The sequence below is a fragment of the Lissotriton helveticus genome, chromosome 7, assembly GCF_964261635.1.
Source record: "Lissotriton helveticus chromosome 7, aLisHel1.1, whole genome shotgun sequence".
In the NCBI taxonomy this organism is placed as follows: domain Eukaryota; kingdom Metazoa; phylum Chordata; class Amphibia; order Caudata; family Salamandridae; genus Lissotriton; species Lissotriton helveticus.
The window spans coordinates 1089323766-1089343580 of NC_136068.1; the positions used below are offsets into that span (position 1 = coordinate 1089323766).

Here is a 19815-nt window from a genome sequence, read left to right on the forward strand (position 1 = left end):
CAAATTGAGAATATCTTTCCATTCATTCCTATGGGCTTGTAGGCCCATGGGAATGAATGGGGAGGTATTCCTTAATTGCGAATTGCAATTTGCGATTCACAATTAAGGAATATGTAGGATTCGCAAAATTATTTGCAAATACTACATACATAGCATTTTGCGATTCCCAAACAGCGATTCTCTAAAAATCGCTATTTGAGAATAGCAAAACCTAAGTTTCATATATATGGCCCCTAGTGCCTTACTTACAGTTTGGAAAACAAGAAACCCTGTCACAAACTTGGCTGATTTCCCGCCCCCCTTATAACAGGCTATGGTACTTGTAATAATGTTGATGGGCTATCCTTCACGTATTGACGGAGTATACCGTTCGCCAAACACTAAATAGAGCTCTGAATCATTAAACAAGCATTGGCAATGCTTATGAATAAAAGCGCCTTTTGGGTCACTGACGGGTGTAGACATTCAACAAGTCATCATTTACACACTGTCACTCATCTTTGTACGCTTGCATCCATTTATTAATCCACTAGCTCATCCTTCTATTCACCCTCCTGATGCAACCACAATAATAAAACACACACACACACACACACACACACAGCAACACATGGAAGCCAATTTAAAGAATAAATTAGAGAAGAAAAAAAATTATGTCTTCTAAAAACGGCGTGCATATGTGTGCAATAACAAAACTAAACACAACAGGGTGTTGGCCTTGACAAGGTATTGTAAACAGTCTATCGTTATTCTTAAGTTCAAGTATGACCTCTACGTTTAGATCCAACATGTTGGCCTCCTTGGAATGGTTAAAAAATGATACACTATGGACAACAGCATTTCATAAGGATCTCCTGATTTAGAGTCACTGTCTAAGAGGAATGCTTTGCACTACAGATGAAATGGGTGTCAAGCAAACAACCATTTAGCACCTCCAGGAGAGTTGTTTCATCCTCTTAAGAAACATTAAAATAACAAGTATTGGCAAAGCCAATAGGTCTCGCTTTTGGGACCTTATAAGTGTTTAGTTATGCAGCACAATATCCTTGGTGCAACAACATCAACTGTTGCATGGCTAAACACTTATAAGGTCCCAAAGGCGAGACCTATTGGCTACGCCAATGCTTATTTTCACATTGTATGGTATGAGACACAGCTGAATACCGATTTAAGCAGAAAATGTAATTCCTTGTAACGTGTGGCATTTTCAGGCCTATTCACAGCAATAACCTCTCCTTGCCCCCACCTCAACCTTAGTCAGTGCAGTGCATTAGCAAACCTGTGCTAAAATACACACATTAAACTGAGAATTAGGCATTTGTGTGAGAATGGTCGCTAAAGAATTCACATGTCCTTTAAAAAATTCTATTTTATAAACTTTTTATACAATTTCAAATGTATCATCTCTGCACCCCAAACCATATGTAATATCTGCCTGCGGTCAGATATCTTTTAGAGCACCCCCTATAATTATTGATATCATTTTAAGGAGTGCATGGACAACTGAGAAATCCTGGTAATACCTACTACCTGTAGTCGTTGGAAACCCCAGGAACAAGACCTCTGCCCATCAAGAACCTTGCTATTTGGATTTGACTCTTAGGCGGCACCGATGGCAAGCAGTCAAGGCTTATTGTTGATGGCAAGTGTGGAGTAGAAACACAGATACATATGCTAGCATGTGTGTATTTGTATTTGTGGTAGTTGTATAGTGTGAACTTAGCCCGAATTCAGCAGAGCGCTGTACAAAGTTGAATACAGGAATAAAGTCAATGAGTGATAGAAAAGGTGTCTAGCTTGTAGACCACTAATGTATTGCGATGTGGTATTCTTTAAGGAGATGCATCTTCAACTCTTTCCTGCATCTTCAACTTTTTCCTCCATTGTGGAGAAGTGTGGCTCACTGGTTAGAGGAGGCAGACCTGGAAGCAGAGGTCAGCCCGGGACCAGGGTTCAATTCCCGGCTCGGCGGCGTATTGAGTCCTAAAATGTCCTTGGACTCGACAATTCTCGCTCCGGTGCCTACTCGATTCACGGGTTCACACTCTGCGACTCTGGGCAATAGCTTGCTTAATCTCCACAACGGCCCCTCGCTGCGGGATGCCTGGCTTTCACCTTGTGGATACCCTGCCGGGGTTATCTCACAGGGGAATACCAGGACGGGTTCCCTAAGCAAGCGCTTAGAAACCGCTCGGTGATTTGCGCTATATAAATTCCTGTACATTTACATTTACATTTACATTGCTCCTAATTCGGAGCAGCGTTAAGTGTATCATGGCACTCGGCTGAGTAAACTGTCATTAGAAACAGTCTCAGACTTCTAAAATGATCTCCTTGCAGCATCAGTGTAGCGGAACAAGACACCTATATTGCTACAGTAACAGAGAGGATGTGGCCTAACTGTTAGGGCAGTCAACCTCACATCTGGGGATTATTTGGCAAATGCGGCAAATCCCTAATTTACACAGAAAACTCTGCCATCCAAAAATCACATACTTTCAGTGGCCCTGGCTGTAAGTTTGCATTTCCTCTTCTATTTGAAATGTTAATTCTTACACTTTTTTTTAAACGATATGGTACAGTGCCAAAGCCAACAACTGGGAACGTGGCTTATAAAAGCAAGACCTATTGACTTTGCGAAAGCTTGTTATGAAATGCCACATGGATCCTCCACCCATGTTGCATTTCATAACACGCTTTGGCTTCTTTGTTTACAATGCAAGCAGTCAAAGGAAGCGCTGTGTCGCGAGCCCTCCTTGTGCACGTGCTTGTCCCCTGACGGCGCAGGCGCGGACAGAGCAGCTGACCGCCAGCCTCGAGGCTCTCTGCATTGGAAGTGTACTCAATGTATCGGGCGGTGACAGCTCTATCTAGGAGCACCCCCTACACCTACCGACCACACACGCAACCTAAGGTTCATCCTGGACTCCACCCTCTGCATGAAAAAACAGGTCAACGCCGTCTCCTCCTCTTGCTTCAACACCCTCGGCATGCTTCACAGGATCTTCAAGTGGATCCCCACCGAAACCAGAAGGACGGTCACCCAGGCCCTAGTCAGCAGTAGACTGGACTACGGAAACGCACTCTACGCAGGAGCTCCGGCCAAACTCCTGAAACGGCTCAAACGCATCCAGAACGCCTCCGCACGCCTGATCCTCGACATCCCTCGCCGCAGCCACATCTCACCCCACCTGAAAGACCTGCACTGGCTCCCCATCAACAAGAAGATGACCTTCAAGCTGATTCAGCCTCCACACCCCCACCCGCCAGCTCCGATACGCAGACCACTTCCTCGCCACCGTACCGCGCATCCAAAGAGTGACCGCCGGCGGCAGATCATTCTCCCACCTCACCGCCAAGACAGGGAACACCCTACCCATCCACCTGCGGCAGACCGAAGACCTCCTAACCTTCAGGAGACTCCTCAAAACCTGGCTCTTCGAACAGTAGCAACGTCTCCCCCCGCTAGCGCCTTGAGACCCTCACGGGTATGTAGTGTGCTTTATAAATGCTATGATTGATTGATATCTCAAGGCGACGGCCACAGGAGGTGTCGGGGCACACGGGGGGATCTGCAAATCCAAGGCTCCCTAACACCAGGTGGCACTTGTGATCACTGGTCCTCAGCACCAGAGCATCCAGGGAGGTGTCTGGTCATGCCTGGTGAGGCAGCAGCCGGATCAGAAACCCCATTTTAATGAGGACTTCTGAAGAATACTTCTGCGTCTGCGGGGATTGTGGCCGGGCAGCATGACAACTTGTCTGTCGTTATATCAACACTCGCCATTTCTTTTAAAATTTTTAATGTCATGGCCAGCTTGTAAGGTTCCCTGCGGGTTGAGCAGCAGTGCTGCAGCGGCGGTGAGATCAGGCATCACAGCTGCTGATTTTCCGTGTTCATGTTTACACTGCGACTGGCATTAATATGTGTGCTTTTCGCTTTGTAAAGTCCCAGTCTCTCAGATGTGCTGTTTTCTGAAATGTAATTAGGTATTCGATGGTTTTCAAAATCTACTGATGTTGGAAAGGAAACAACATGTGACAACTCTGTTCCTCTGCATCTTGTATTGATTCTTATTGAAAAACAAGGCCCTCACCCAAAGGATAAACAAATGCGCGGCTGCGAAAGTGAAAGCCGTAGCACACCTCCCCCACTTGCAAGTGTTTCACGGCGTGTGGGGAAATACGAGCATATTGGAAGGAGGAGGGTGAGCGCGCGCGAGGGTCAAAAGCAGACATGGCAGGAGCCACAAGACGTGCGGCCAAGTGGTGCTAATGACCCGTGAAAGACAGATGGCGGCTGCGCGCGTGAACACAAGCGCTTGGCCAGCCAGTAGCACTCTGAAAATTCACCTACTAAATGTCTCGCAGAGCAGCGCTTGCGCTGGCTCAGCGAGACCTAAAAAGAGGAGTAGCAAACAGAGGAGGGGGTAACTATAATAGGAAAACATTAACAAAATGATGGGTCTACATTAATAACATGAGGACTGGTCAACCAGCCTGGATACTGAAGCACATTCATTTTTCAGTTGGGTGTACATATGTGATCAGAAAATGGCATACTTCACATGGCAACAGAGCCAAGACGGAACCATTATTCCATGCAATTCACTGTCATGGAGGGAAGTGTAAATGTCTCTCAGATGGACCAATAGCAGAAGAGAGTAGTCCCAAAGTCCCTGTTTGTATGCATGTATGTATGTATGTATCCATCTCTCTATATACACAAATCATTTGTTTAATAGAACTATTACAGTGTAAATTGTCTCACTCTAGGGTTTGTCAGAGGCAGTAACCAACACTAAAAGAATTTACTACAAAGGTAATCTGACATTTTATTGAACACAGTACCTAGCTTTAATACAGAGAAACAACCCGCCCTTCAATGCCTGTTGATTTTAACATATGCCTTTCACAATCAATATATCAAGCCTAAATTGTTTATCATAACTTTCATAATAATATTGAGTTTAAGTTTTCCCGCAGGGCAACCATCAGACACACAGCCATTAAATGAATTACTTAATATGCAAATTTACAGTTGGCAAAGCAAAATACTATCTCTTGAGAGAGTCTAAAAAAGATTCCGACAGTAGAGATATTCTATATCCATAGTTTGTCAACGGCAGTAACCAGCACCAAAATGCATGCCTACTATTGTACTCACTGAGACTGGATGCAACACAATATCAATCTGTAGGCTTTAATTCAGAGTAAAAGACAATCTACTCTTAAATACCCATTTCCTCAAACATATGCTTGTCATAATCAATATGTTAGGCCTATTGCATTTATTGTAAATTTAAAAAAAAATAAACAATCAAGCCTATAACCTTTACCATTGGCTTCTTACCATGAGCAGCTCAAGCCTACTGCATTGCTTTACGAGCCTTCCCACACGGTAATCACCCGGTATACTGTAATAAAGAGCAAGTTACTTACCTTCATAATGCTCTTTCTGGAAGAGACCATCAAGTTGCAGATTACTCGCCTTTTGAACATTCTTATGGCACTAAACTGGATCCAGAACTTTTACCGCATGCCTCTGCGGTTAGTGGCACCACCACAATGCGATTTTACTCCTGAAAAATGTGCAGAGACTATAAGGTGGACCTCCCACATGCTGATGTTGGATGCTTTCCGGAGTGTTGGATGCTTTCCGGAGTGTCTGTATTCCCAGACGCAGAGCCCAAAAAGCAAATTGTCACAAACAGTGTGCAGATTCCTGGGCTTGGGATTTTATTAATGGGAACAGTTCAATCGCTGGAGGCTGGGTGAGGAATTTGTGACTAGGTAAGAGTCTCTACCAGAAAGAGACAGACAGACAGACAGACACACACTCTCTCTCTCTCTCTCTCTCTCTCTCGTCAGGAGGCCACGGCATCTTGCACCGCACATTGTCCTGTACCATGCAGCCAATGATAGTCACAACACAACCACTAACCATCACACTCCTACAAGTGTGACTATTCAGACTATTCTATTTCCCCAAAGCTATAAGAATGGCTTGGGCATCAGGAAAGTAATTTTTAATGTGTATTGAATATATAATTGACTGTTGTTGTGGTCATCTCTAAATTATCCAGACAGCCCAACCTTGTAGCAGACTGTTACAAACATTGGTGTTGACAATTAAGTGCCGGTACCGAGCAATAGAAAGCACGGTCTCAAATTAAGCACTGGAAGTATCCAATTGGAGGTGGGTTGAAAATGGACTCAAACTATAAAGTCCAATAGAACCAAACAGGCAAAATGCCCTCCTCTGGGGGACCTGACAAACAAGTTAATTACCTTTGGTAATGCATTATCTGGTAGAGACATGGCCTAGCCGCAGATTCCTTAACTTTTGAATTCTCCCCAGGCGTCAGACTGGATCCAGAAATTTTTCAGTAGAACGTCTGCGCACCAGGGGATGGCATCCTAGGACTCCGTGATGATGTCGACTCTGGTTTTGACGTCAGATAAGTCATATAAGTCCCCTCCAGCGTGCGGACGTCAGTTTCTTTAGTGACAACCACCCACACCACAGCGCGGAACCAATATAGAAACTGGCTGTGGAAACAGTGTGCAAAAAAGATCAATGTCGCTTGAAACAATAACTAGAAAGCAGAAATGAATGGTATGGGGATGTCAAGTCAAGATCTACAAGGTAAGAACAAAGGGTTGGTAGAATCACATCTACGTGAAAGAGCGATCACTGATTTATATAAATCAGTGATCGTTCTTTCACGTAGATGTGTGATTCTACCAACCCTTTGTTCTTACCTTGTAGATCTTGACTTGACATCCCCATACCATTCATTTCTGTTTTCCAGCATATCAAAGTATATGGTAAGGAAAAATCAGTAAGGAAGAGAAGAACCAAAAAGGTGAAGATTATCTTTAAGAAAAAAAACAACTCCTCCCAAAAAATGCTGGGCATAGCTGTAAAAGCTAACCCCCCCTAGCGCCAAAATATTCATAAATTACATTCCAGATAACATAATGAGCAGTGACAGTGGAACATCCATGTTCTAATATCAAAAGTAGGCCATAGAGCCTTCTTAAGCAGAGGTAAGTAAGCATTAGTAAAGAACTAGTTACTTACCTGTACACTATGGTTCTCCAGTATTATCTTTCATAGATTCACATGCTTGTATCTTCCCCGTCGTCATGGTGGGAGTCTCCCGGTAAATGATAACCATAGCAGTAGAAGAAAAAACTGCCTGGAAACCATAGAGTAGTGAAACCACTAGGTAACCTCTCCTCCTCATTATGTGGCCCAAACTACAGCCAATCAGCAGCCAGCACCAGCCTACACCATTCCCAGCAGAGCCACCATACCTCAGATTTCCTACCGCCCAAGAGTGAGCAATGCAGGAAACCAGAGATAAAAAGGTGGTCTACCTAATGGAAACGGGGAGGCGGGCGGGCGCATGTGAATCTATGAAAGATAATACTGGAGAACCATAGTGTACAGGTAAGTAACTAGTTCTTTCTCCAGTATTCAATCTTTCATAGATTCACATGCTTGTATCAGCGTAGATAGCAGTCCTTGTAGTAAGAGCGTTTCTAGGCTAGACCCCTTTCTTTTCTCGGGGCTGTGTGCCATAAATTCCTTAAGGAAAAAAGAACTCATTACGAATTAACAGTTACTAACAATCAAACTTTGCTATTCCAGATATTAACATAAAGGGAAAAACCCACATTATATAGGAAAAACAGTAGAATAAAATTCATAAACATGTACCTTATTTAAAGAGATGTCGCAGAACTGCCTGTCCCACTGCCGCGTCTGCTTTCCATTCCGTGTCCAGACAGTAATGTTTGGTGAATGTATGAACATTCAACCAAGTTGCTGCTCTGCATATGTCTGGAAGGGGTACTCCTGCTAGCAATGCAGAAGACGTCGCCATCTTCCGTGTATCATGGGCACGGACTTTCATGTCGAGAGGCCTTCCTGCTTTCTCTTGACAAAAGACAATGGCGGATCCAATCCATCTGGAGATGGAGGAACGTGAAAGGGCCAGACCTTTTCTGGACCCCGAGTAGGAGACAAACAGTTGGTTTGATTTGCGAAAGTTTTTAGTCTTTTCAATGTAGAACTTCAGGCATCTGCCAATGTCTAAAGTATGTAGAGCTTTTTCAGCCGCTGTAGAAGGATTTTTAAAATATGTAGGCAGGATCACCTGTTCATTGAGATGAAAAGACGAAGGTATTTTAGGCACAAATTTCGGTTTAGTCCTTAGCATCACCTTATCTGGCCTGAATTGAATGAAGGGATCCTGTATAGAAAAAGCTTGGATCTCGCTGACCCTCCTGGCTGATGTGAGTGCCAACAGTAACGCTACTTTCCATGACAGGAATTGCAGCTCAGATTTGTGGATCAGCTCTAACGGAGCTTTCATAAGTTGTGACAAGACTGTGTTAAGCTGCCATGGGGGTGGAGGACGCTTAATTAGAGGAAACCTTCTGAAAAGTCCTTTTAAGAACTCCTTAATTAGTCTGTTAGACCACAGAGATGGGCATCCTGGAGATCTTCTGTATCTAGATATTGCTGCTAAATGGACTTTAATAGATGAGTGCGCAAGCCCTGATTTGGCTAAATGCAGCAAATAAGGAAGAATGTGCTCAGGAGAAGACATCAAAGGATGCACTGTATGAGCAAGGCACCAAGTACAGAATCGTTTCCATTTTGCAGTATATGTCTTGTTGGTAGACAGCGAAGCAGAACTTTGCAATATTTCACCACATTCCGGAGTGATATCTAATGACTGGAATTCGTGCTCAAAAGGTTCCAAGCCGACAATTTTAGAGATGTCAATTGCGGATGAAGTACTTGGCCTCTGTTCATGGAGATCAAATCCCTGGTTGTTGGGAGCTGTATTCTTGGCTCCACCGACAATTGAAGAAGTTCTGTATACCAAAACTGCCTCGGCCAGGCTGGGGCTATTAGTATTATTTGGCAAGGTTCTGATCTCATTTTCCTCAGTAATCTGGGAATTAGGGGAAAGGGAGGGAAGGCATAAGCAAACATCCCTGTCCATCGGAGGTGAAGAGCATTCCCTCTCGAACCCTGTTGAGGGAAACTGCTGGCATAATGTCTGCACTTTTTGTTGCTCTGAGTTGCAAACAGGTCCAGACTTGGCTTGCCCCACACATTGAAAATCCGATTCAGCTGGACTTGACATAGTTCCCACACGTGGCAAATATCGTATGACCTGCTTAACAAATCCGCTTTTGTGTTTTCTACCCCTGGAACATGTTCCACTTGCAGCGTTATGTTCTGACACAATAGCCATTTCCAGATCCTTTGTGCCTGAATCGACAGGGGTTTTGATCTCGTGCCACCCTGCTTGCGCAGGTAAAACATTGTTTTTGTGCTGTCCGTTCGCACTAAGACTGATGAACCCTGGATCCTGGGAAGGAAGGCCTGAAGGCCCAGGAAGACGGCTTTCAATTCCAAGAGATTGATGTGAAGTTTTGTCTCTTGAGGAGACCAAAGGCCTTGAATCTCTAGGTCTTGTAGATGTGCTCCCCAACCTCGTAATGAAGCGTCTGATGTCATGACGTAGCTTGGAGATGGAGGTTCGAATACCAGGCCCTTTGTTAGGTTGCTCCTGATACCCCACCATGACATTGCACATTTGATCTGACAGGTTATGACCAGCTTGTCGTCGAAGGAACCCAGGGCTTGGATTCATTGTTTGTCCAGGGCTTCTTGCAGCAGTCTCATCTGTAAACGGCAGTTGGGAATCAATGGGATACAAGAGGACATCATTCCCAGTAATGACTTGACTATTCTGATGGAAGTGAACTTTTTTGTTGCCAGAGATGCAGTCAGATTCAAGATTTTTGTTACCCGTTCTTCTGATGGGTAAGCTTTCATTTCCTGTGTTTTCAAGATTGCTCCTAGGAATTGTAGAGTACAAGTCGGAAGAAAAAATGATTTTTCTTTGTTTATCCGAAGGCCTAATCTTTGGAAGAGATCCGTGCACATCCGTAGAGATCTCTGTGTTGCCTGGAACGATGGTCCTTTTATTAACCAGTCGTCCAGGTATGGGAAAACCTGGATACCTTGCTGCCTTAAATGCGCCGCTATTGGAGCCATGCATTTTGTGAATACTCTGGGGGCAGACTTCAGGCCGAAAGGCAAAACTCTGAACTGGTAATGGCGCCCCGCCACCATAAATCGCAGATACTTCTTGTGTTTTTTGTGTATCGGAATGTGGAAGTATGCATCCAACAGGTCTAGAGAGACCATGTAGTCTCCCTTGCGGAGCAGTAGAAAAATTTCCTGTAAGGACAGCATACGGAAAGAAATTTTCTTTATGTATGTGTTCAGATCTCTGAGGTCCAGTACCTGCCTCCATTTTGCCGATTGCTTTTTCTTTATAAGGAAGAAGTGTGAATAAAAACCTGTTCCTCGCTGGTCTGATGGGACTTCCTCTATCGCTCCTTTCAGTATGAGTGATAAGATCTCTGCTTTGAGAGCTGCTATATGTTGATGAACTCTGCAGAGAGGAGGACGATTTGGAGGCCTTTGTGAGAATTCCAGGGTGTGACCCTGTGTAATGATGTCTAATACCCATCTGTCCGATGTTATGGACTGCCAATGCGAGAGAAACAGAGAGGTAGTGGAACTGGTCGATCTGAAGCGGTATTGGAGGCGCCTGAGAAACATCACTGTCTGCGACCAGAGTCTTGCTTCCCTCTGGCGGCGGACTTTCTTCTTCCTTGCTGTTGGAAGGAAGTGTTCGAGGATCGGTATTGCTGGTTGGAGGAGTACTGACGGTATCCCTGTTGGTTGTAAGGTTGGTACCGATTAGATTGGTAAGAGGAACGTTGCTGGTGAAAGCGTCCTCTGGATCCTCGGCCACCAAAGGACTGATAACGGCCTTGCTGTAAAGATCCCAAGGATCTAGCAGTATCAGTATCTGCTTTTATCCCCTGCAACGCCTCATCAATCTGTTTACCAAAGAGGCTTTCGCCATCAAATGGCATGTCCAAGATTTTAGACTGGACCTCCGGTCGAAATGATGTAGCTTTGAGCCATCCTTGCCTCCGTAGTGTTACCGCCCCAGCCATCTGGCGGAAAGCTATAGACGCTATGTCCATTGACACGTCTATGGACTCCGACGCTGCTCTAGCTCCATCCTGCAGGGTGGTAGTTGCCTCTTCTTTCTTGTCCTCCGGAAGGTGCGACAGGAATGGTGTGATGTCAGACCACATCTGTCTATTGAAACGGCTCAGAAGGGCCATTGCATTGGTTGCTTTGATGGAAGCTGCTGCCATGACTGCAAAACGTTTACCTATGCCGTCCATCTTCTTGCCCTCCTTATCAGGGGGCGCCACACATGTTGCCATTGGGTTCTTAGAGCGCTTTTGCGCTGCTTGAGTCACAACCGAGTCCGGTCGAGGATGACCAATAAGACATGCTGGAGCCGTCTCTATAGCACGATACTTTTTGTCCAGCTTAGGTATGGATGCTGGGACTGAGGCTGGATTCTTCATCAGTTTGAGTCCTTCATCCCAGATATGGTCAATAATAGGGATGGCTCTTACCGACTTCCTGGAGGACTCTTTGAAATAGTAAAGGAAATATTCGCTTTCCTTGATTGGAATATCGAAATTTAATCTTTTAGCCGCTTTTCCCATCAAATCGTGAAAACTGGCTATGTCATCTCCAACCCCCTCATCCTGAGGAAGTTCCCCTTCCTCCTCTTGATCGTCCTGATCGGAATCATTTAAGTCATCACGAATTGTAACAACATTTTGGACCTCCGTCCGAGGAGGAGGAGGCGGCGGCTGAGCCAGGGGTGTCTCCTTTACAGGTTGAGAGACTTTTTCAGCGGCCGCGGAAGCATTATCTTCCGGAAAGCGACGATAATAGCTATCGATCATGCTTCTTAGGTCTGATATTAAAGAAATAGGCACCGACATGGCCTCTTCCCGCACAGGCGTATCCACTTCCTCTTCATCATCATAGTGGTAGGGCTGGTGAAATGACTCGTATCTCATCTGGCCTTTGACAGGCCGATCTGTAAAAGAGAAGTGCTCCTAGGCCTCCTGGTGGTCTTCTTCATCGGAATCCTGATGTTTAATATGGAGCTGCGAAGGACTGTACGCAACACCAAAGGATCCTTCCTCCTCTGATTCCTGGCAATCCAGAATGGTAGAGGGCAGTAGAGGTGAAATCTTCGGCGTGGAAAACTCCCCTTTTTTGCTCGTCAACGCTCCCGTCGATGGAGCAATCCTCTTTATGGAAATATAGGTTGAGGTTATCTTTGTTGGAGATGGCATCGTCGATGATTTTTTCGTCGTCGACGGAACAATCATCCGCATCGTCGACGAAGATCTTGCCGTCGACGAAGGTCTAACACTCATCGTCGACGAAGCGGTCGTCGTCGAGATTGTCGTCGTCGTCGACGAGATGGTCGTCGACGGCCTCGTCGGCGATCTGACTGGAATCTCGATAGATTTCGTTGACGGAAGCGACGACGGAGCCTTCTTTTCTGAGGAAGGCTTGAGAGGAGTTGGAGGGAGTGAAGTAGAAGGTTCACCTTCCTTAGTTTTCCCCGCTTTTTGTTTCCTCATATCTCCCTTTTCCTCAGAGGACCTTCTTTTTAATTTCTTAGAGGTGTGTACTTTGGCTTCTCCCTCAGACTCCGAGTCTTGAGTTTTCCTTTTCTGAAGCCATAACAAGAGGCGCGCTTCGCTATCCTTCAATGTTTTAGCAGAGAAGGTCCGGCAATACTTGCAGTCCTTAGGAATATGCTTAGGGTACAAACAGTACAAGCACTCCTTGTGAGGATCCTCAGAAAACAGTCTGGCCTTGCCTCAGGACCTGCAAGCTCTGAAAAGACTCTTCTTGGAGCTTTCAGACATTTTGAATGAAATGTTGATAATAAAAGAACAGTACCTGTCTTCCAACTGTGAAAGGTCAAAAGTTCAGTGAAGAGAGAATAAACTGAGCAGAGCTCAGGGAGACTCCTTCTCACACGAAGGCGGTTGGAAATCTGAGGTATGGTGGCTCTGCTGGGAATGGTGTAGGCTGGTGCTGGCTGCTGATTGGCTGTAGTTTGGGCCACATAATGAGGAGGAGAGGTTACCTAGTGGTTTCACCACTCTATGGTTTCCAGGCAGTTTTTTCTTCTACTGCTATGGTTATCATTTACCGGGAGACTCCCACCATGACGACGGGGAAGATACAAGCATGTGAATCTATGAAAGATTGAATACTGGAGAACAATCATTCAGAAGAATTCAAAATAGAGCCCCTTAACCTGCCATATGGAATATTTCAAAGAAAGAGAAATACACAAAACCCTCCGCGCAGGCAAGGGAAACACACAACATGGTAAAGTTGGCATAACTCCCTTATAGGGTAGCATTACCTTTGCAAAAATCACCTAACGCACAAGCAATCCATGCACCCCCTAAAATCAAAGCAAAGTGCGCCCACCAAAGCTAGCAAAAACGACTGCAATCAAATAAATAACCGTTCAAACAAGTATATCCTAGTGGACATCTTGGTCAAAACAGCCTCAAAATTGCACTGAAGTGGAAATTCAGAGTAGGTGTAAAAAATAAGCATACTCTCTGTATACAAGGTCTCCCATAGGGCATAAGCAAGATGTCCATATAAGAGATGCTGAAAATCAAAAGTAATACCTTTCAGCATACCAAACTGCTTCCAAAGAAGCATGAGGAATAGGTAAACTTCCTACCAGGAAGAAACCTCATAAGCAAATTACCTCGTGAACAAGAAGCCTATCATCAGCGGAAAAAAGGGAAGGGAAAACCTATGCAATAGTGTGAGAAAGTGGCTCTAAATATACTGGACCAGAATAAGGTACAGTGTGTATAGAGTCCCAGAGGTATAACAGAAGTTAAAGCCAGGTGTGACCTTCCTCTCTAAAGTGGCAGCTTGATCGAGCAGTAAAGCAGTACCAGAGGACAGTGTAAAGCATGTGTTGTACACACTCAGTCAGCAAAAGTTTTCACACACTCAAAGACTGAACTCCAGGCCAATTGTTTTTATATCAAAGATATAGTTGTTTTATTTCTAGAATCAACAGGCATCAAAATATACTGTTCTCAATATGAGAGGTCTCAGAGGAGTACTTTGCAGAAAGGCAATAAGCTTTGTAAACACAATAGGTACAGGGGTTGCCATAGGCAACACAATTCTACACACAATTTAGCATTGAACTCAATGAATTTCCTTATATAAACACAGTTGATTACTTTGTAGATTACTTTGGTAGTTCCAGGACTGGCACCTAGATTCAGTCCTGGGATCTAAGCTGAAAACAGTTTAGTAAAAACGTTTTTAGGTATTGCAGTGATTTTTCAGTAATATAAAGTTATTTTAAAAGTTCACACTTAGAAACTTTTCAATAGAAAGCTGGCAATGTTATCCAACGGGAGAAAATTCAGGTTGCAGATAAAGTACGATCTTGTTACTTTGGTAATCCAGTACTGGGCTCCTGGGTCCAGCACTGGGTCTCAGCTTAAAACAAGTAAGCAATTTTGTTTCAGTATTTTGTATGATTTTTAAAGAATATTTAAAGTTTTCAAAAGTAGAGACAAAAGAAATTTCATAGAAAAGCAGACAATGGATTCCTATGGAGAAAATTCAGATTACTAGTAAACCCGGTAAGTATTACTTTTGCGGTTCAGTACTGGGCTACAAGGTACAGTACTAGCTCCTCTCCTGATCACAGGTGAGTACTTCGGAATTCGGTTGATTTTATATGAATATTTTAAGTTTCCAAAACTTCACACTTAGAAGATTTTTCGAGTCAAACCAGTCAATGTTATTCAATGGCAGGTACGTGAGTTACCAGTTTACTCGACTGGTGAAGTTGTGGTTCTGGGCATAGACTCAGGGGTCCCCCAGGGTCAGGTAGGTACAGTAGGTTCACCCTCAGCGGTGCAGGAGCGGCTGGGTGCAGAGGTAGTGCCCAATGTTATCCAATGAGGGACAGGGGGCCTCCGGTTGGTGGCTGCTGGCTAGCAGGCCACGCGGCTGTGGGAGCTGGGCTCCAGGTCACTTGCTTAGGGCAAAGGGGAAAGCAGGATAGGACAATTGTGGCACAGCCAGCAGTGCTCGGGCGGCTCGGTGCAGGGTGCTTTTGAGCCGTCGGGCGCTCAATGTTATCCAACAGGAAAGGTAAAAGGGCAACAAAGGCTGCAGGCTCGGGGGCGGAGACTCCAGGGGTGACCAGCACGTCGAGAGGTAAGTTGGGATCTTGGAGCACAGGTAGGTACCCCAAAGGGAGTCACAGGGGGCTGTAGGCCGCCGGGGTGTCTTTGGATGTCAGAAAAGCTTACCCTCACCTGGTCGCGGGTGGGGGGGGACCCTGGTTCTGAGTCTGCAGGCTTCGTCTGGTTCGTCGAGGAGGGAGGGTCTTTGGGCACTGGACTTCGGGTCCCAGTCGCCGGGGGGACGTCAATGCTGGAGTCGACTGATCGAGAATACGTAGGTGGAAACCTGGAAGGGCTGTGCACCAGCGCTTAAGCGGAGTCGTCAGACACCGACCCTTTGACTCAGAAGGCCTAACTGACATCGAGAGTGAACATGCTGGTGTGGCTCTTCTCACCTCCATGGGCTCCAATGGCGCTCCAGGGGAAGGTGGGGGCCCAAACATGAGATGTAGAGAATTGTAGTATTCTCTCATTTGGGCCATTGAGGCCCTGGTTGCCGGAAAGGAGGGGAGGCATGGGACGTAGTCATGTACTGCCTCCTAAACCAGCAAGTGGGAGGAGCGGTGGGAGATGGTGTCTCCACGTAGATAAGTTGGGTGGTGCCGCAACTTCAAACACTTGCGCTTACCATGGGATGTCGATGGAAAGTCACGCCCTGGTAGCAGCTCTGGCTCCTGGAACAGCCATCCGAATGATAAGACGATGACTGAGGCTGGCGCGAAGTCTCTTAAAAAAGCAATAACTGTGCCGCCAGGAGTTTCATATGGTATTCCTTGACACCTTCGGGTTCAGTTTCTGGCAGGAGCTGCAATGTTCTGAGTCGTGGTGTTCTCCAAAACACCACATACAAATGGAATGCGGGTCTGTAGCAGACATCTGTCATGCACAAGACCCACAAGACGTAAAGCCTGATGACATGAGAAAAGCACAGTTTTCAACCGACAAAAACCGTTGAAGAAGACCTGAAAACGGTCTGAGTGACCTCTTCTACGGATTGGCGTTGCAGCGCAGAAAAGAAGAAACTGACGTCCGTGCGCCGGAAGGGACTTATCTGGCTCCACTGATATCACAATCGGAGTCAACGTCATCACAGAGTCGTATGAAACTGTCCCCAGTCATGGATAGGTACTGCTGAAAAGATTTCAGATCCAGTCGGACACTTCAGGAGAATTCAAAAGTTAAGAAATTTGTGGCTAGATGTCTCCATCAGATCGGCTAGACAATAGTGCGTGTGAAAGTATGAAGGGATGTCCACATAGCCACCTGGCAAATGTTTAGGAGAGGAACTCTGCATACTAGTCATGGTGTAAGCTTTGGCCCTGGTCAAATGAGCACATAATCCTCCGAGAGGCTGCTTTTTATGTGTAGCACATCCTAATGGAGAGCACAATCCAGTGGGAGATGGTTCTCTTCTGCGCAGTTTTGCCTTTTTCTCTCCAGAGAACCTCACAAAGAGCAAATCATCCACCCAGTGTTCTTTGGAACGATCTATGTAGAACCTCAGCAATCTCTTGGGTCCAAATGATGGAGTCCCTCCTCCTTCTTAGATGGAGCATTGAAAGCCAGCAGGGTTATGTAATGACTGACATGGAACAGTGTTCCAACTTTCAGCAGAAAAGATGCCAGAGTCTGCAGAACAAGTTTGTCCAGAAAAGACGGTGATGTTTAGTGGGTTGATACAGAGAGCTTGAAGCTTACTCACATGCTGCACTGATTTTAATACAAAGAGGAACACTGTCTTGCGGCTAAGGAGCCATAACGGACAGCTGTGGAGCAGCTCAAATGGAGTACACATTAGAAATTTGAGGACCATGTTAAGGTCTCACTGTGGCATAATGAATGAGGAGGGAGGAAACACATGTAACCCTTTCACAAATCTCAGAACAGGAGGCTTTACCAAAGAGAGCTGATCCAGCAATCACAATAGAGCCGAAAGAGCCGAAATGTACCCTTTCACCGTGCCCAGGGCAAGTCCTTGCAGGACTAGAGACAAAACCAGAAAATGTAAGATAACTTGGCCTGAAGGGGGTCCATCTGAAGAGTAATGCAGAATGCCAGAAATTTGTTCCAACAACAGGCATGTACAGTTTTTGTCGAGGAATACCTGGCTGGCAAAATGACATCAACCTCCGCTGGAAAGTCAAAGGTGTTTCGCTGTCCCCGCTCAACCACCATACATGGCGGTGGAGCTCACAAAGGCCCCATTGCAGAACCCTGCCCTGCAATAGGAGATCCTCCCGATGGGGAAGCCTGGTCAGAGGACAGATGTTCAGACCCAGGAGTCATGGATACCATGCTCGCCATGCCTAATTTGGGGAAACTAGGATGACCTGTGCCCAGTCATTCCTCATTTTCTACAATAGTCGGGGCAGGAGTGGTATAGGCAGGAAGGCATAAAGGAGTCACAAGTCCACACTAGGTAAACGAGTCTCCAAGAGAGTTACGCCTTGGACACACCAACGTTCAGAAGGGCTGACATTGCGCATGCTCGGCAGTGGCGAACAAATCGAGCTATTCGCGGGAAAGACCCTGCGCCACCTCCGCGTGTACCCACCATTCATGATTTGCTAGGCGTCGATGGCTGCGCTCATTTGCTCTAACATTCAATAATCCTGCCAAAAGGTTCATAAAAATTATTTTGTGGTTCAGCCAATTCCAAAGTTGTACAGCCTTCTGCACAAGGTCCATGACCCCACCCAGCCCTGTTTGTTGTAGTACAAGATGGCGGTGATATTTACTGTGAGTACCTGTACCAGTTTACCCTTGATGAATGGAAGGTAGGCTTTTAAAGCCAACCATTTGGCCCTCAGCTCCAGAAGGCTGATATGGAGCAATGGCTCTGCCTGAAACCAGAGGTCTCTAATCTCCACCTCTCAACTCCAATCCAAAAGCGGTGCATCAGTCACCACTGCCAGGTCTGTGTGGGGAAGGGAGAGGGTTCTGCTGCTGACAACTGCAGTCCAGCAACCACTATTGCTGATTATGCGCAGTCTCCTCCAAAATCTAAACGTGGCCGGAGAAATCCCTTTTGATGTTGAACGCACTGAGACTTCAAATCCCAATACAGAGCTCGCATATGCCACCTAGTGTGCTTGACCAGCAGGATGCAGGAGACCGGAGGCCATTAGTTCCAGCAGCCTCAGAGTCGACCTCACTGAACTCCAGGACCAAGATTTGGATCATAGCATGAATGTCCTTGAATATATTTCTCAGGGAATAAGTGCAAAACCGAATCATTTCATGAATGGCTTTGAAGAAGGGGAGTGTTTGAGTAGGAGTCTGGTGTGAATTTGGCACATTGACAGTGAATCCCAAAGATAACAGGAGATTTGCCGTAGTCAGGAGGTGGTTGACGACTGCCCCTGGGATGAGCCCACCTTCAACCACCAGTCATCAGGGTAGTGGAAGACTAGCACTTCTGACCTTCGAACATACACACACACATATACATACACACACACATATACATACACACGCACACACACACATATACACATACACACACACACATATACACACACAAATACATAAACACACATACAAATACATACACACACATACATGTACACATATATGTGTGTGTGTGTGTGTGCGTATGTATGTTCGAAGGCCAGAAGATAAAGTATACAAATGCTGAAAATTTCAGTTATTTGACTGCTGCAAAAGCAAACAGACGTGCAAGACCTAAACGTAAAATCCAGTGGATTATCTATTATGTCTTAAGCCTCAACTAGGCAGTTGAGATTCTGGCTGGGGGCTTAAGATACAGTATGATAGTCAAGCTATCATGAGATGTGCGCCTTGGAAAGATAATTATGGGTGTTTTGAACCCCTTGCATTGGTTCTCACCTCTTGTGTACTTCCTCCAGCTCCTCTTCCTTGTCCCGGCTGATCCGTTCCAACTCCAGGCGATGTCTCGCTCTCATTTCTGACGCTTCTGTCTTCAGCCTTTTGTTTTCTTCCTCTGTTAACACCAACCTGTCTGCAAACTCTTGACGAATCACCTCAGACAAGCTGTTCCTCTCTTCGGTTAATCGGTCCTTCACCTTCAAGGCAAAGAAACCAATGAATGCATAGGAAAACTTGAATAGTAGTGGAAGGAGTCAGGCTGGGAATTCATTTGTCAGAGATAGCGGTTTGGGTCAACTGTAGTATGTGGCAGCCCTTCTGTACTACCCCACACACAATTTTGGTAACTTGGACTTGTGAGTATGCCACTCGTAATCATGAAATCAGTGCTTCTATCTAATCTTTTCCATGCACCACAATAAAGCCTGAATCTATCGATCTCTAGTGCCATCAGTTCTGATTTGGACTAGCCTGTACTAAACTGACCTGGAGTTTACCCAACACACTCATTTACATTAAAAGCCCAGGGCTTGCCAGCTTGTCGCTGGTGACCCCACTGTCTTAAATCCCCAGGAGTAGCGGAGGAGCTCTCTAGTGACCTGATGCTTAAACCTCCCTGAACTTTTATCCTCAGGATCAGACAATGTTACGCCTAGTGACCTGGAGTTTAACTTTCCCTGTATTGCAGTCCAAATAAAACGAGGGATCTACCACTCATGGCAATCATGCAGAGTCCACAACCAGAGCCATTATCATGCAGGTATGCTTTTACTA

At 45.6% G+C, this 19815-nt stretch overlaps 1 protein-coding gene across 2 annotated transcripts in view; it reads right to left on the bottom strand.

Annotated features, from left to right (window-relative positions):
* CEP131 (centrosomal protein 131) overlaps nt 1–19815 on the bottom strand; it is a 441974-nt gene that overhangs the window by 3843 nt on the left and 418316 nt on the right. For both annotated transcript variants that reach the window (XM_078654173.1, XM_078654174.1), the window contains one exon: nt 19042–19238. In XM_078654173.1, coding sequence (XP_078510299.1) covers nt 19042–19238 — 197 coding nt within the window. The remainder of the gene's footprint in view (nt 1–19041; nt 19239–19815) is intronic.